Here is a 17,962-nt window from a genome sequence, read left to right on the forward strand (position 1 = left end):
AAGGTTGAGAACCACTGCTCTAGAAGGAGACTAATTTGCTATTTGGTCAATGTGGTTTCAATTAGTCTTTGAATAAGACCCCCCCACACATGGGATGATGTGACACCCCATCTCTGTAACTTCTAATCAAAGGGGTGAGTGTGGACACCGTCGCTCTAGTGCGTTAGAGAAAGGACCCTCGATCGCAGGCTCCAGCTCACCCGTCACTAAAGCTGCCGATGCCTTAGGCTCAGTGACGTTCCGTGTGCTGTCTTGTCAGGGATGAATGTGTAGCACTGACCCCAACATTACACATCTTCCTCCTTTTTCTGCCAGAATCAGACCAAGGCCAACCTGTTCTCCCAGGTCATCCTGCTGCTGGCATCTAGCTGTTCAGCTATCCCTTTAGCTGCGTCTCGAGCATAGTTAACAAGCCTTTGCTGGTTCTAGTAAATATAATTAATCCACCGCATTCTTGTTCACAGTGGCCACCAACACAGGACAGACTCAAACCTGGCAGCAATCTGATTTCTAGCCTTAGACTCCTTGGGACTCCTCCTGGAACCCCAGTGGGATCTGTGTGCATATGGGGATCAAAGGAGCCCCCTGGACTCTCCTCTTCCTGGTCTGTCTGTCCATTGAAAAAGGTTTACGATGTGCCAACGTGAAAGGGATAGTATCAGAGCACAAGGTCCACTCCAAATGCTGGGCAAGGCCCAAGTCAGGGTCCCTATGACACCACCAGACGTCAGCACGGGTACCGACAGTGCAGCACGATGGGCTTCTGAGGATACTCGGCCGTTTACGCATCCGGATACATTTCTCTGAACTCCAAGCACTGTCCCCGCCCCGCCCCTTGAGAGGCAGGAGACATAGTTTATGTCGGAGGACGGGGCCGGATCGTTTTGGGGGGTCCTTGCTCTTTACCTCTGTTGGATGGGAACAGCAGGGAGAGTCTTACAGGAAGCGTATCCCCAGGCTGTTTCCTCCTGGTACAAGGCAAGCACACCTTCCATCCTGTTACTGTGTGAGGTCCATTCGAATGGGAATGGGACCACTTGGGCCTGTAGCCTTCCTGCCTTGCAAGCGTAACAGTAGCTTTTATTTAGGGTGTGAACAGAATATCTAATCCATTCCACCCAGGCATTCGTACCCTTATATCCTACTTCTATTTGCATGGTGGTGGCAGTGGCCTAGGGGATCTTGTCCTGTGACATCTACTCCTATATCTAGTCCTAGCCAATCTTTTGACTTAAAGGCTGAAATATCCAAGTCATTCAAGTTATCTGTAATCAGTAACTTAACTGGGTAAGCATGATCCAGATTGTACACATTTCTCCAGCCCACATTGTGAGCCCCTGCAATTTGCCAGATTCCTAAAGCAAATAGAGCCCAGTACATGATGGTTATTAAGACAGCTCACAGTTTTTAGTGTCAATTTCAAGGGGATATGTCCTGGTATGGCCGATCAAGTTGAGGTGTGTCTGCCCTTAACCCATGTGTGATAGGTCCAACCTCGCTCTCCAGTCTGAACAGCAGTCTCTGTGGTAAGCAAGACAGGTAGGGTCCTCTCCAGTAGGGTTCCAACTTGCTTCGCTTCCAAATCTTGATTAGAACAAACAGTTTTCTGGTCGATGGCAATGAACCGGAAACTCAAGAGGGCTTTGGGTCAGGAGGCCTTCTAACCTGATTGCCGCAGGTCTTGCTTGGGCCCTTCCTGCTTTGCTGGCTGACTCTCGATCCTGAGCTCATAGTTGGCCCAGGTGTGATGGCTGTCCCTCCTCACCGAGGCCGCCACAACTAGGCAGCGGGGCGCACCTCCTCAGGGGAGGGGTCCAATTTCCCTGTGACGACAAACGGTATCCCAGACAAGCCCCCAAATTGTAAGAAATAAGGCGAGCCCCCAAATTCAGGGGTCCTGGTAGAACACAAAACATACTCGGGAGCCAGGCAGCAAGGCAGATATCTTTACTTCTATGTAGAAGGGTGCACACACATGGTCTGGAAACACACACACCTGTAAGATAGTCTTAATCAGTAATAGAAATAATGCATTTCATAGCAGTACTTCATGAACTTTGTCCATCTATTTACCTGGGTCATTTCTCAAACCCTGACATAACCTTTGTTTAAAATATGTGCAAGCCTATCAGGCATGAAAATCTAATCAAGTTATTATATCTAATCAATAGTGAGAAATTGTTGATGTGTGTACTTCCTTTGAACTTTGTTGAACTAATTTAAAAGCATTTATTCATTCATTCATTCATATTCTGCTTTCTCTTTCCCTTTGGTTTCAAAAGAACTTAATTCTTCAGGGTATAATTTTCATTTTCCACTTGTATACAGGCTGAAAAAATGGTATTCACTTTTCCCCCTTTGTTTGACAATTTAGATTTTCAAAATGCCTGGTAAAGAAATTATTTAGTAGCCCAGCCAGTGTGGCTCAGTGGATTGAGTGTTGTCCTGTGCACCAAGAGGTTACCAGTTTAACCTCTAACCACTGGGCAGTGCTGGCCAGGACTCAGCTAGTGTTTTGACAGATTGCTTTTGGGGTGCAGGGTCGGGGAGGGCGAGATACCAGGCTCCAAAACATTTTTTTCACAAAGAAAACAAAGGGGGGAAATAAACCAAAACAACTATTCCAGTTTTTGCAGATTGGCTTTGTGTTGAGACTCTCCTTCAGTCCGTAGCCAGGTCACTTACAAACCTGCCTTAACTTTCACTTCCTACTTGCCCTAAGCCAGTGATGGCGAACCTTTAGAGCTCGGCGTGTCAGCATTTTGAAAAACCCTAACTTAACTCTGGTGCCGTGTCACATATAGAAATTTTTTGATATTTGCAACCATAGTAAAACAAAGACTTATATTTTTGATATTTATTTTATATATTTAAATGCCATTTAACAAAGAAAAATCAACCAAAAAAAATGAGTTTGCGTGTCACCTCTGACACGTGTGTCATAGGTTCGCCATCACTGCTGTAGCTACAGAAAGCAGATTAGTTGTTATTTAGACCTTTGGGGGTGGGGTGGGGGTAGGGTGGTGATGATATTCAGAGGGTGCTGGGTGAGGAAATATTTTAAAATAGACTCTAGTCATGGATACAAATATCTGTCACTATATAAAAGCCATTGCCTTGTATACTTTAAGTGGGTGAATTGTATGGTATGTGCATTACATCTCAGTAAAGTTGTTTAAAAACCACTGAAGGCCACCATTCTCTGTGAGTTATACTGAGATGGCTGAAGGTATAAAGATACAATCCCTGAGAATTTTGACTTCACTGAAGTCAAATTTAATAAGCAACTATTGTTAAGAGTGCTGTCATCTTTGGAAATGTAGATTTGCACTTGAGTAACCAGTACTTTTTCTTTAGCAGTTTGAATTGCTTATTTTTGAATGTTAAAAAACAACTACCCCACATAATCTTGGGTATAAATTCATGATTTCTTTTTTTAAAAAAATGTTTTTTAAACACATTTTTATTGATTTCAGAGAGCAAGGGAGAGGGAGAGAGAGAGAGAGAGAAAGAAACATCAATGATGAGAGAGAATCATTGATTGGCTGCCTCCTGTACTGGGGATCAAGCCCACAACCCAGGCATGTACCCTTGACTGGAACTGAACCCAGGACTCTTCAGTCCACAGGCCGACGCTCTATCCACTAAGCCAAACCAACTTAGGCTTGCCTTTTTTCCTTAATATTTGACCACTTTAATGCCAATTATCCTTTTGTCCATTTTTATTAGAAATTGTTAATCTTTTATGTTGATATAAAAATATAAGGGAGAATTTATGTTACACTAGAGGCCTTGGTGCTTGACATTTGTGCATGGGGGGGGGGGGGGGGCAGAGGGTGTCCCTCAGCCTGGTCTGCGCCCTCTCGCAATCCAGACCCTCAGGGGCCTAAGCTGGCAGTCAGGCATTCCTCTTGCAATCTGGGACCCCTTGCTCCTTACTGCCCACCTGCTCGCTGCTCCTTACCGCTCAGCTTGCTGTTCCTTAGTGCTTCTGCAGAGGTGGGAGAGGCTCCTGCCACTGCTGCTGTGCTTGCCAGCCTTCTGGCTGAGTAGCGCTCCCCCTGTGGGAGCGTACTGACGACCAGGAGGCAGTTCCTGCGTTGAGCGTCTGCCCCTGGTGGTCAGTGCACATCATAGCGACCGGTCATTCTGCTGTTTGGTCAATTTGCATATTAGCCTTTTATTATATAGGATAGTTTTCTCAAAAGTTGTCATTTTTCTTTAAATTGTACATATCTTTGGCTCAATTACAGAAATATAAAATTTTATTGTGATGAGCTTATCAATTGCTAACTTTGAGGTTTCTAGCTCTTGTTATATCTTCAGATTTTTGTCATGCCAAGATTGGAAATAGCTTTTGGGGTTATTAGGCAAAAATCATTTGCATCCCTAATGTACAAATTTCTGCAAGTTATCATATAACTTAAGTGTCTGGGCTCATGAATAATAAGTAGCTTACAATGAAAATTTATGCAGCCACAGTACTCATGTTCAAAACAAAATATGTAGGTGTCCAAACTAGTGGTTGCCAACAGTGATCCTAGCTAATAAAATAGTAATATGCAAATTAACCATCACTCTGTCACAAAGATGGCGGCGGCCACGGAGCTGGAGCGAGCAGGAGGCTTGAGTTGCCCCGGCGATGGAGGAAGCCAAGCTTCCCGCCTGCCCTGCCGGCCCTGAGCTCCGCTCAAGGCTACAAAGTTTCAATTATAGAAGATAAATAAATCCCAGATACCTGCTTCCAGCCACCGTGGTTTCTGCTCAAGGAGGGGCTTCAAGCTGGACCAAGGCAACAAAGTGTCAGTTATAGAAGTTAAATAAATCCCAGATACCTGCTTCCAGCCCACGGCCGTAGCCAGCCTGAAAACAGCCGTCAGCCCCTCACCCAGGCTGGCCACACCCCCATGGGGTGAGGATCCCCACTGGGGGCCTTGACCATCCTGCAAACAGCCACCTGCCCCTCACCCAGGCTGGCCAGGCACCCCAGCGGAACCCCCACCCTGATCCGGGACACCCTTCAGGGCCAACCAGCTGGCCCCCACCCGTGCACCAGGCCTCTATCCTATATAATAAAAGGGTAATATGCAAATTGACCCTAACAGCAGAACGACTGGGAATGACTGGTCACTATGACACACACTGACCACCAGGGGGCAGACGCTTAATGCAGGAGATTCCCCCTGGTGGTCAGTGCGCTCCCACAGGGGGAGCTCTGCTCAGCCACAAGCCAGGCCGATGGCTGCCAGCACAGCGGTGGTGGCAGGAGCCTCTCCCGCCTCCTCAGCAGCGCTAAGGATGTCCTACTGCAGCTTAGGCCTGCTCCCTGCTGGCAAGTGGACATCCCCTGAGGGCTACCGGGCTGCCAGAGGGATGTCTGAATGCCAGCTTAGGCCCAATCCCCCCGGGGAGCGGGCCTAATCCAGCAGGTGGACATCCCCCAAGGGGTCCCAGACTGCGAGAGGGCACAGGCCGGGCTGAGGGGACCCCCCCCCCCCACCCCCCGAGTGCACAAATTTTTGTGCACCGGGCCTCTAGTAGAATATAATTCAACCAACTGGTATGCTTCTCTGGGCATGCCTTTCAACAGCAGTTACTCAGTCTTAGGATCCATGGTCTGCTCTGCCACCGATGTGCGCGCGCACTCTCTATCTCTGTCTCTGTCTCTGATCTTCTCATCCCTGACACATTGTGTAGATAATGGTCTCTAATTTCACAGAAGTCACTAAAAATGATGTTAGCTATTTAAATGATAGGGTGATATATTACTATATTGACAATGTTTAATTTGATTAAAATGACTAATAGAAATAATGGTAAATTTAGCTTTATGATGAAGAATGGGTAAAATAATTATAATTTGGCTCATATTTGCTTTTGTATCTCAATATATCGCAGTAGGGCCTTATTCACGGAAACAAACTTAGTCTTTTTTCCCCCATTTGCCACTACTTGCTGCTAAGCTGACCCTGCATTTCTTTATTTTTTACATTTTTCCAGTTTTCTCCCTATTTCTCCCTTTGGCTGTTCTCAGCTTCAGGATTGTAAGTGCTTGTGAGTACTTAGGGGGAAAATTAGGAGAGTTGCTTTGTATTCCCTTTAGGGAGAAAACTATTGAGGTTTTCTTTTTTCTTTTTTTCCTTTTTTTTTTTTTGTTTTTGCTGTTGGTTGTTTTTAATGTTGGCTTTCTACTACTTTTTTGTTGTTTGTTTGTTTTGTTGTTGTTAATCCTCACCTGGGTTTTAGGGAGAATGGAAAAGAGAGGGAAAGACATAGGGAAACACTGATGTGAGAAAACACATTGAGTGGTTGCCTCCTGCATGATCCCTGACCAGGGCCAGGGACAGGAAGGAACCTGCAATCGAGGTACGTTGCACTTGACCAGAATTGAACCCAGGACCCTTTGGTCTGCAGGCCAGTATTCTATCCACTGAACCAAACCAGCTAGAGCCATGACTCTTAATCTGACCCCAGACATGGGTTCCTGTAAGGATTATGCTGGCATTTGGGCCACCTGCCCAGCTGTTGCTTCCCTTTCCCTGCTTCTTAATCATGTGACTAATTACTGACTGTGACTTCCCTTTGTGTTCCAGCCGGAAAGAATAGACCCAAGTGCATCACGACAAGGCTATGATGTCCGCTCTGATGTCTGGAGTTTGGGGATCACGTTGGTATGTTGATGTCCACCCAGCCTTGTCCTAGTAGTGTACCAAGAAATTGAGAAGTGAAAGTAAATTTCATCAGTTTTCCACCCCTCATAAGAACTGCTTCTTGTCTCTTCTAGTCTTTGATTTTATTTACCTATTTTTTCCCCTCATGGCTATGATCACAGGGACTGTATGTTCTAGTTGTTGAATAAATGTATGTTTTATACTTTAAAAATCAAACCGTAATTGATTATTTCTCTCAAGGTTCTCTGAGGTGCCTAGGGCTCTGTAACATTGCAGCTGTGGATGTCTTGGTCACACACACAGGAGTCTCGTGCACTGAGAATGGAATGGGGTGGGGCAGCTCCTGTGCAGTCAGAGTCCTGGGAAGGCACGGGCTCCTCCACTCAGCCTGGGTAGTGTGTCCAGTAACACTATGCAGGGTGTGTGTTAGAGGAATATGTTCATGTCACTGGAGTCTTCCAGTCACGGAATAGAAAAGTCACAGAGAAACTGAAAGTAATTCAGTTGTTGAGAAACAAGAACTGCTTAGGTGACAGTTCTAAAGGAGAGTTCTACCTTAGAGCAACACAGAAAGAATAGTCAGAAAGCTGCTTACTTTGCAACTAAGCACAATTAAATCAACTCTTCTTTCTTGGCTGTGTTGAAATTTTGGTTCTATTTAAAAAGCATCTTTATTTGCTTATTTCTTTAACTAGAGGTCTGGTGCACGAATTCATGCACATTGAAAGGAAATTAGAAGAAATATTTTAGAGGCTGGGGAGGGACCGTGGGAGGTTGGCTCCAGGGCATGTCCAGCCCATCTCGCCCAGTCCCAATCGGCTGAACCCCAGCAGCAAGCTAACCTACCGGTCGGAGCGTCTGCCCCCTGGTGGTCAGTACACGTCATAGCGACTGGTCGACTGAATGGTCGACCAATCGGTCGGACACTTAGCATATTAGGCTTTTATATATAAAGATACCAAATTTTGTTTTCAAGTTTTAGGTTCATTTTCTTGTGCTTGCTGTTTTACCAGGCTTGATGGCATTTTTCTGATTTTTGACAGCTTTGCCTACATGGTGTGAATCTTCCGCCACTAAATGGGGCTGTGTTAGTTATCCTTATAGTTATCTTGTTAGTTAGTTATCTTTGTAGTTACCCTTTAGTTATTCTTGCAGTTGTCCTTGTTATTTATCCTTTAGCTGTCCTTGTTGTTATCCTTGTAATTTCCTTGTAGTTGTCCCTGTTAGTTACCCTTTAGTTATTCATGTAGTTATTCTTGGTGAGTCATGTTGCCAGCCTGGTGAAGTCTCTGAGTAGAGAGTTGAGGCTAACAACTCACCTCTGCTGAAGACTCCTTCTAGTTTCTCTTGTGGCCAGATCTGGGAGGCACCTTCTGAGTCTTTTCCCATTGTGAAGCCAACTGAGCAAAGAAGGAATCTTTTTTTCAGTCAGGAGAGAGCATGGAACTTGGGTATCTTTTAGGTCTGGTGGCTGGTGCCAAAGACTGCAGCAAGACTCTAGCTTCTAGCTGAGGCTACTGCTCGCATAGAAGGGATATTAACGGTTCAGAAATACCTATCTGTGTCCAAACCAGTTATGTTAAAAAACAAGTATTTACTTCATTATACTAGTAAAAACAAATTTTTGTTCTGTGAAAGGTTCTAACATAGAAAAAAAATTTTAGCAAGTATCTTTAGTACTATGTCTTTGTTTAAAGCAAGGTATTCAGTACTTATAATTGCTTCATAATTTGTTTTTTTTTATATGGATAATCTCATAAAATTATGAAATGTGTGAAATTAATTTCTAGGGTCCTAGATCCTTCACCTTATTCCTTCTCTTAAGCATCATTTTTGGGCTTCAGGGTGAAGGCTTTGACCCTGACTTTTTCTTCAGCGATGGTAACATCTGGTTGTGGTTGGAATTGTAGTAACTGCAGAATGGCAATCGAACTTTGTTTCCTGGGAGCTCATTGGATGTTTTGTATGTTTAATGTTATTTTACCTTAAAAATGAATTTGGCAACAGTTCTGGACATGGCTTTCCACTCAGGTGACTATAAATAGTGAAGATATTGTACTAAAATAGTTCTAAAGCCAGCCTTGCAGAATCCTGTATACAAAGGAGTCAGACTTGAAGCATGCACTGTGGGACTTGGGGCTTAAATTCATTGTTTCCTTGTAGTCCAAGTTCTTGGATTTGGTTGATACAGAATTCTTTATATTATCTTGATTCTAATACCATTCCACTTAGCCTTAATACTTCTGAAGATTCCACCTTAACCTGATACGGATTTAATGCCAAGCTTTTAAGAGTTTTGCTTAGAGTTTAGATTTTCAACATGGCCATTTCAGTGAGGAGAAGTAAGCATTTCCTTAGTGTATTTTGCTTTTTCCTCTGGGTTCTTTCAGTACGAGTTGGCCACAGGCCGATTTCCTTATCCAAAGTGGAATAGTGTATTTGATCAACTAACGCAAGTTGTGAAAGGAGACCCCCCGCAGCTGAGTAATTCGGAGGAAAGGGAATTCTCCCCGAGTTTCATCAATTTTGTCAACTTGTGGTGAGTACTTGAATTATGGATGTTCAAAAACATGCAGTGAGAACAGTGAGGTTGATTTAACCTTAGCAACACTGGGGCAGGGGAGCCTTCTCCTGTCCCTCTGTCTCCTGAGCTGGGACTCCGGATCATTGCAGCTACATGGGAGGTTCCAGCAGCCTGGAGGGCCCTGTTCTCTTGTTCTACTGCTCAGGCACTGATGAAAACAGCTGGGGGTGGTGGAGAAGCGCTGCCTCCCGGTTTCTAGTTCTCTGTACAAGAAATACAGCCCAGGTGAGACTGGCCATCTCATTCTGATGTGGTTTTCATCGTGAAATTGTACCAAATCACTTGGAAGCCTTTACCAAGTGAAGATCCTACCAGGCCATACTTTCAGGGGTTGATCTCTGCTCTGACATAACATAAAACATGGTTGGGTGTGTGGAGTCAAGTTAGGCCTAAAGTTCAATTGGTAGAACCCTAGATTAGCTCTCTGAAACCTATTCCAAGGAAGGTGAACTCCACACCTCATGTCTGTCCACCTTTTAAAGGTGCACGTATGCGTGTGTACGTGTGCGTGCCTGTGTGAGCAGCTCCTGAGAATAAACTTATGCAGAGATGGTGATATATAATCTTGCTTCATGCTGTTTCAATCTGTATTTTAAATACAACAGGCTTTGTTATTATTTGACTATTTTTAATAATTATTATTTATCCAACATAGTTTAAAAATTTATATTTACAAGCAAAAAGCCAGAGTGTTTAGTATATCTTCTTTACTATACATTCCTGAAACTGCTTTGCTTTTCTCTTGTTCATAGATTGCCTAATTTTTCCTGTTTTCTGAGATTGGCAGGTTGTCTGCTATGTCACCTTTGCATCTGAAGGAAAAAACTACTCGATTCTTTATAATATTTCTTTTGTGAAAAAAAAATCCTTGGGGTAAATGTGTCTTCATATTAATAATGTTTGTTTTGTTTTGTTATTTTAGCCTTACAAAGGACGAATCCAAAAGGCCAAAGTATAAAGAACTTCTGGTGAGTATGAGACCTTGGCAATGTCAGCTGTCTCCTCAGCCTTGGTCCGCTCAGCGTGCTGGCTCACTGAGCAGGCAGTGGCCTCTTATAGACAGACAGACAGACAGCTCCACCTCACTGACCAAGCAGTGACCTCTCAAAGACAGACAGACAGACAGACAGACAGACAGCTCCACCTCACTGAGCAGGCGGTGGCCTCTCATAGACAGACACACAGACATACAGACAGCTCCACCTCACTGACCAGGCAGTGACCTCTCAAAGACAAACAAACAGACAGACAGACAGACAGCTTCACCTCACTGGGCTTTTGTAAAAGGTTCTGAAGCAAGTGTTTGGAAAGAGAAAATTTGAAGTTATAACTTCCCTACTGATTTACTCGGTATGTTCTCATGGAAAGTTTTGACCTTGACATGTTATAAATATTAACCTGGAAAATTTATTAAAAAATATGTTTTTATTGATGTTTTAGAGAGAGGAAGGGAGAGGGATAGAGAGATAGGAACATTGATGAGAGAGAAACATCATCGATAGGCTGCCTCCTGCACACCCCCTACTGGGGATCGATCCCGCAACCCGGGCATGTGCTCTGACTGGGAATTGAACTGGTGACCTCTTGGTTCATAGGTTGATGCTCAACCACTGGGTAACACTGGCTGGGCTCCCTGGAGAATTTTAAGATTCACTTTAAGGAGCCATTTTTATTTTACCATGTGGTTTATGTATGTGTAACACATCCGTAAGAATTTATTGTGCTTTCTCTGCCTTTATAAAATGTTCTCATGCAAATAAATCTAGACTCATACAGCCAATTCCCATTTCTCTTAAAACTTCTCACCCACCCCATGGAACCTGGGCCTTTTAAGTAGTCTCCTGGATGTGTATTTGGTCTTAGTGGTGAACAAAGTACTGTGATCTGGTAATGTGGGAATATTTTAAGAAAAAAACCACCTATTTGTCACACTTAGCTTCTATCTCTCAGACTTATGGTCAACCCCAGGTGTGACTAAAGATATCCAGTCAGGCCTGGCTGGTGTGGCTCAGTGGTTGACATCGACCTATGAACCAGGAGGTCACTGATTCAAGTCCCGATCAGGGCACATGCTCAGGTTGCGGGCTCGATCCCCAGTTGGGGGCGTGCAGGAGGCAGCCAATCCATGATTCTCTCTCATCATTGATGTTTCTATTTCTCTCTCCCCCTCTCTCTTCTTCTCTGAAATCAATAAAAATATATGTTAAAAAAATAGCTATCCCCAGTCATTGTGCTTAGAGAAACTGTTAAAGAAAAATACTGCTGGAGATGGAGTATGAAACGGTGGGTTGTGAGGCAGATATGGGCTCCAGGCTTTGGAGAGTGTGGTGCAGGAGTTCATAGGGTAAGTTTCTATTGAGTTTCCTTGGGAGCGGGGGTGAGAAGGTTTGAAACAGTTCTTTTTGTTCAGGATTCACTTTGCGCCTGGGGGAACGGGCAGTTGAGTTGGTGTCTGTCCTAAGACTAGCACCTGGTGGTCATGTAGTTCTTGGTTCTCAGATGTTCTGTGCAGAGGAACAGCAGTGCTGTCTGCCTTAGCAAATGCTCCCCGGTCCACAGATTAATACCCAGACCTCACCTCCAGGGGGCTCCATATCCCAGCCTGAGAATCACGCCCGGCAGACCACACCCACTGACACGCCTCCTGGGAATGCAGGCTGTGCTGGCAGCGCTGAGCCGGTGCTGGAGTTTCATAGCCCTGCGTGGTTGAGCCTCTGGTTCTGTGCTGTTCCAAAATTGGGAAAAGCCCAACGTGGGCTCTGATATAAATTTTGATTTGTTTTGTTCTTCCATTTTCTTGCAGAAACATCCCTTTATTTTAATGTATGAAGAACGTACTGTAGAGGTCGCAAGCTATGTTTGTAAAATCCTGGATCAAATGCCAGCAACTCCCAGCTCTCCCATGTATGTCGATTGATGCCGCTGCTACGTCAGACTCTAGAAAAAAGGGCTGAGAGGAAGCAAGACGTAAAGAATTTTCACCCTATCACAGTGTTTTTATTGCTCTCCCAGACACCATGTGCAATAAGATTGGTGTTTGTTTCCATCATGTCTGTATACTCCCGTCACCTAGGACGTGCATCCCCGAAGTATCCGACTGATCCCAGTGTTCGTGCTGGTCAGAGACCTCATCCTGCTCTTTCCCGATGACATACTCATGAAACGTGGAGGTCAGTACGATCAATTTGTTGACTGTGATTAGATCACATCTTTAATTCATTTCTAGACTCAAAACCTGGAGACGCAGCTACTGGAGTGGTATTTGTCAGACTTCCGGTCCTGGAAAAACGCAGTGATGGATGTACTGTGTCTGAACGTAGGGACTCGGCACGAGTGAGAAGAGCTTGCACAGCCAGCGAGACGCATTGCCTTCTGGAGCCGGGAGACAGGAGGGTTTCTGTTCTTCACCAAGTGCAATAGACTTACTGATCTGAGGTCCTGTTGCTTTATGGTCACAGTCGATGTTCGGGGATCGATGTGCTCGGCCAAATTCCCGTTTGAAATACCATTTTAAATTAGAATGAATTTATCTTTACCAAAAACCATGTTGTGTTCAAATAGGCGAACAGTAAAATATCGAGACAGGACAGAATGTGCTCTTTTCTCCTTGACCAGTCCTTCTGCTCTTCACTGGGAGACTCGGGAGTCTGCCCCTTGTCAAAGAAGGTGCTGATCCTAAGAATTGTCACTCAGCATTTGGTGTGCTGCCAACCCGAGGTTCCACCTGCCACCAACCACCGGGACTGAACGAAGAAAAATTACGGAGGGCAACGTTTACAGACGTTTTCATGCGAGCATCTTCTCTGGGACAACTCCTAGCAGCTCTCTTCCCCCTTTGTCCCGAGCCTGATACTTTAGCCATCGTAACTCACTACCAGGGAGGAGTAGCGAGGAGCAATGTGCCTTGATTGATTAGATAGATAGAGATTTCTCGTAGGCAGCAAAAGACCAAATCGCAGCTGTTTGCCGTCACTGGTCCAGGTCTTCGGTTTCTGAACCTCTTCCCCTCCCCTGTAGTCTCTTGCCACTATGTGTCTTTTGCTTAATCCAATACTTTGCCTCCCCCCACCCCCTCTATTAAAAACCTTTATAATACCAGGGATGTTCCTTACCAAGGATTTCTAGCCCCAAATCTCTCAGATGCGCCAATGTTTAAGAGGCTGAACATCATGGGGCTCAGTAACGTGGTAGGTGATGAGGCAGCATCTTTCTAGAAACACGAGTGACCCAGGGAGGACCTGAAACGGCAGTCTTAGGTGAGCTCAGCGCCTGCGAGAGCCTCTAACAGGTCATCATTTCTTGGAATTGGAGTTCTACAGAATCAACCCCGCCACCCAAACAACCCCCGAACAGTGATAAGCCCACTCTAACCTGCTCTCTGCTGTGCTTCCTCACTCCCCCACCAGCCAGCTTCCCCTGGGGTTTGCTCTGGCCTCCCTGGCACTGAGCGTTCGGCTCTGTGAGCAGCACTGTGAGTGGTCCCAGCACGCGGGAATATAAAACAGCCGTGGTCCCAGACCAGGTGAGGCCGTTCCAGAACCCCCGGGGCAGGTACTGCTGTGTCTCCTCCCAGAGTGACAGTCATCAACACTATACAACAATAAAGGGAGAATGGTGCTGTTTTAAAGTCACTTCCCTGTCAATTTCAGAATTCAAAAATGATTTATCGCTTTGGTCCATTTGCCTAATTTTCCCATTTTCTCCCCTATGGCATCATAAACCTTAGACTTCCCAGTGTTCTCAAAGGAAGCGTTGCTATGTGTCTTCCTTCAACCACACCAAGCCATCATTCTCCGTATCTCCCGGGGACTCAACTTCCTGTCTGCTGTCAACTTCCCGTCCGGCTCTGCGCAGGGTCACTTTGCCATTCTACAGTGGAGATCAAAGCAGTTCTGACTGTCCAGGAGCTAAGCTGATCTGACTGTTCTGTTGTGTGGATGACCACATCAAAGCAATTTTAGTGTATTAATCATAGATTATTATAAACTATAAACTTAAGGGCAAGGAGTTTATTACAATGTATCTTTATTAAAACAAAAGGGTGTATAGTGTTCACAGACTGTGAAAATAGTGTAAGAACTGTACATTGTGAGCTCTGGTTATTTTTCTCTTGTATCATAGAAAAATGTATAAAAATTATCAAAAAGCTAATGTGCAGGGATATTGCCTTATTTGTCTGTAAAAATGGAGCTCAGTAACATAACTGCTTCTTGGAGCTTTGGAATATTTTATCCTGTATTCTTGTTTGAAATCCTCCTCTATTTAAGATATATACATGGAATCGAAGTGTTTATGTAATAGTTCTATCCTTTTGCCTGCAGGTCAGTTGTAATAAATCTAGGATGTGATGATGACTTTGTAATTTGATTTTCTGAAGTCAGACCCTGAGAGGGGAAGATTAAGTAAATTCCATTAAATTATCTGTGAGTTTCACCTTGGGAGAGAGTCTCTTCTGGACGTGTTTATGGCTTTTCTTTCTCTGCTCTCCTGTGGTTGCTGTATGGCTTTGCCTTCTCTTTGAGCAGGTGGGAGGCAGAGTCCCCTGAGTTGTGTTCTCTGCTGGTTTCCCTGCCCTGCCCAGTGTTCTTACTGCTGGAGGGAGAGGGCGCAGTTCCCCCTGGGATGGGGTGGAGTCTAGTCTGCTGGGCTTGGTGCTTGGTCACCAGCCACGCTCTCTGCTCCTGGTTCTGTGGCTGCTGGTGAGTCTCCATGTCAGCCCAGTCACTCACGGCTCCCTGGGCTAACGGAGGGGGAGGGAGGGGATTTGTGCCTCTCAGACCTGAGAGGTTTATGAATGGGAGGACTTGTATGTGAGCAAAAGCCTTGGGACCCTGGGAACTATTGGAGAGGACACTGAAGCCTGGGCACTGGATGTGTCTGCGATACTCCCACCTCGGTCAGTGAGCAAATCCTCACTCCTGGCCATATGTTAACTTGGCACCTTACCATTCTGTGCCTGCTTCTGATCGCGTGAATTGCGCGTACTCCGCGGGAGCCATCTTTAACTCGGTTCATATAGATTTGCGGTGGAGTGCGGGAAACGTGTAAACTCGGGCCGATTGTAACTGCGTATTACCAAATATTTGTTTGTAATCCACCCTTTTGGTGGATGGAACAAAACCAAAAGACAGAGCCATCTTATATTTTGGCGGGAAATTCACCCCACACCGGAGTGTTAACTTGGCACCTTACCATTCTGTGCCTGCTTCTGATCTGACCTGAGGTGCAGGAGGGACCACTATAGCACCAGGTGTGGTAAGGAGCAGGCATCCTCCAGGGAAGGGTGTGGCTGTAGGAATCCTGGCCTCTCCCCTTGAGCCTTAGCTGCCCCCAGAGAGGTACCCATGGAGCTTCCAGATCCCGGCTGAGCACCGACCTGGTGCCATGAGAGCCAGGCAGGCTGCACTCCATGCGGTGTGGACAGTGCAGTATTTGTTCATCTGGTTTGATTCTGACTGTAGCCTTCAAAGTCAGGTTGTGGTGTCCCATTGGGCAGATGAAGAAAACACATAGGGAACCGCAAAGCAAGGCTTAGGGAAGTGAAGTGCTGACCCTGACAGCTGTGGGGAGGAGAGCGAGATGCAAATCCAGGCTGTGACACTGGTTTCTCATGGAATTAGAGAAGAGAAATTACACTGATTTAAAATACCTGACAGCAGAGAAGTGTGGCGTTGAGAAGAGTGAACTGTAGTTGGGGGGAACCTGAGTTCATAGCCCTAACCAAGGCCTGGTTCGTTATCTTGGAGATGAGTTTAAGCCCGAGGTCCCGGAGGCTCAGTGGCCAACATAAAGGGTAGGAGATGGTTACCTTAGAACCAACCAGAGTAGCTCTAGCTCCTAATTCTTAAGTGGGACACCTGAGCATCAGTGCAGAGGCCGCTGTGTCCTGTTAGCATGATGGCGTTATGTTTCAATCACTGAGAAGGGCGTTAGGCGGGAAAGAAATTTGAGGTGGCTCTAGTTAGTATTTAAGTGCCCTCTGCTCATTCGTTTCTCACACCTGCCTCAGCTGCAGGAGGGTCAGATGCCCTGGGCCCTGGCTGCCCTCCTCCCAGGCCCGAGGTTGGCCCATGTCCTGGGCCCTGGCTGCCCTGCCTCAGGTCCAAGGTGGGCCCATGTCCCGCTCTGGCCCAGGCTGTGCATCAGTCACATCGCAGCACCTGTGCTTAGTACTCGGAATGTGAAGATAGACCTAAAAACTGTTGATTTTGAACTTGCTGGCTGCCCAGCCTCAGGTCCAAGGTGGGCCCATGTCCCACTCTGGCCCAGGCTGTGCATCAGTCACATCGCAGCACCTGTGCTTAGTACTCGGAATGTGAAGGTAGACCTAAAAACTTGATTTTGAACTTGTTGGTTTCCTTAAATACCTCATTAAGTGGTTTGAGGGGAGACCCCGATGAGTGACTCTCCGGGTACACCGTGGGAACCACGTGGAGTGGACAGTTGGTATTGGACCACCTGGTGTGAGGATCACCTTTAGTACGCGAAGCATCAGCTTCCATATACCTTCTGGGAGTTTGCTATAGACAGAAGCAATGTATTTCCTGGTCTTCCCCACCTTTCAGATAAATGAACATACAGGAATTCTCATCTCAAACCTCGGAATCAAGGGTTAGTAGTTCAATATCCACGGTAACATTTTTTGTTGTTTTCCTGATGATATGCCAAAGTATATTTATACTTAAGTGTAAAATGTGATTCTGCTGTTTAAAATTGTCAGTCCCTACAGCACAGTATAAAGTCACAACTGAGTAATCATATTGTATAATGAATCAAATTTTTATCTGCATTTGAAGTTTCCATCTACATCTATGTTTTACTGAAGAACTGCGAAATAGAACTACCTTTTTATAACACTTGTGAACCCAACTTTGTGAGGCTGGCAGGCTGTTGTTGCCTCAGTCCTACACACAGGGCACCCTCTTAACTAATTAGGCAATTTGCTTAAGGCAGAGCATGGTTCTAGGCAAGCATCGGCCGAGCGCCAGGTCTCGCTGCTTTCTTGAGATCTTTCTCCTGAAACCATTTGACAGTTACATGGATTGCAAGGGTTTATTATAAAAATGCTAGATTTTTTTCCCCAAGCAAATGCTTTCTACATACACATGATTCCTGCCTGTTTCGTGGGCTCTACACTTAATCCGCGCCACATGGCATTTCATAGTTTAATTTCTTATTTTGCAAAACTGGGCCCCAACCCACTTTTGCCTGTTTTTAGAAAGTAAATCCGTTTTCAAAGGATGAAGAAGTGCTTCAACTGAGGGCAGAGAAAGTGTAAGAACTCGTTAGAAAGGGCTTTGAGACCTGCCTTCTCCTAACACCCTTCTCCGCCTCTGCTCCCAGTTAGAAACCAAGTCCTTTCGATTATATCCCTGCATGTGCTCCTTCGTTCTCTCCTCCCGTTGCCTCTGCCACTCACGTCTCCCCTTGTGTCTCTGCCCCTCTGGTCGCCCTCCCTCTGCTTTCTCCCCCACCCCCCCCCCCTTTCCCACTGATGCTCATCTTTCTAACGTGCTGATCTAATCACATCGTTCTGGTTCAAAGTCTGAGTCCTTGGGACGGACATGCAAGGAAAAGGCCACCACCTGCTTATGGCCCTAAGTGCATGGTTTTAATCCTCGGCTCATGGGTAGGAGCTGTTATCCCCGTTTTAAATGGGCGGAAGTGGGCTCGCTGCCTCTGGTAACCTGTGCACCATCCCAGAGCC

At 45.6% G+C, this 17,962-nt stretch overlaps 1 protein-coding gene across 1 annotated transcript in view; it reads left to right on the forward strand.

The window, feature by feature from the left end:
* The window catches only part of MAP2K4 (mitogen-activated protein kinase kinase 4), a 101,236-nt gene extending 86,543 nt beyond the window's left edge, over positions 1–14,693 (forward strand). The window contains exons 9-13 of the mRNA XM_023743859.1: positions 6,594–6,671; positions 9,062–9,210; positions 10,178–10,223; positions 12,059–12,425; positions 13,982–14,693. Coding sequence (XP_023599627.1) covers positions 6,594–6,671; positions 9,062–9,210; positions 10,178–10,223; positions 12,059–12,172 — 387 coding nt within the window. The 3' untranslated portion in view covers positions 12,173–12,425; positions 13,982–14,693. The remainder of the gene's footprint in view (positions 1–6,593; positions 6,672–9,061; positions 9,211–10,177; positions 10,224–12,058; positions 12,426–13,981) is intronic.
* The last annotated feature ends 3,269 nt before the right edge of the window (positions 14,694–17,962 follow it).

The sequence above is a fragment of the Myotis lucifugus genome, unplaced genomic scaffold (genome assembly GCF_000147115.1).
Source record: "Myotis lucifugus unplaced genomic scaffold, Myoluc2.0 scaffold_416, whole genome shotgun sequence".
Classification (NCBI taxonomy): domain Eukaryota; kingdom Metazoa; phylum Chordata; class Mammalia; order Chiroptera; family Vespertilionidae; genus Myotis; species Myotis lucifugus.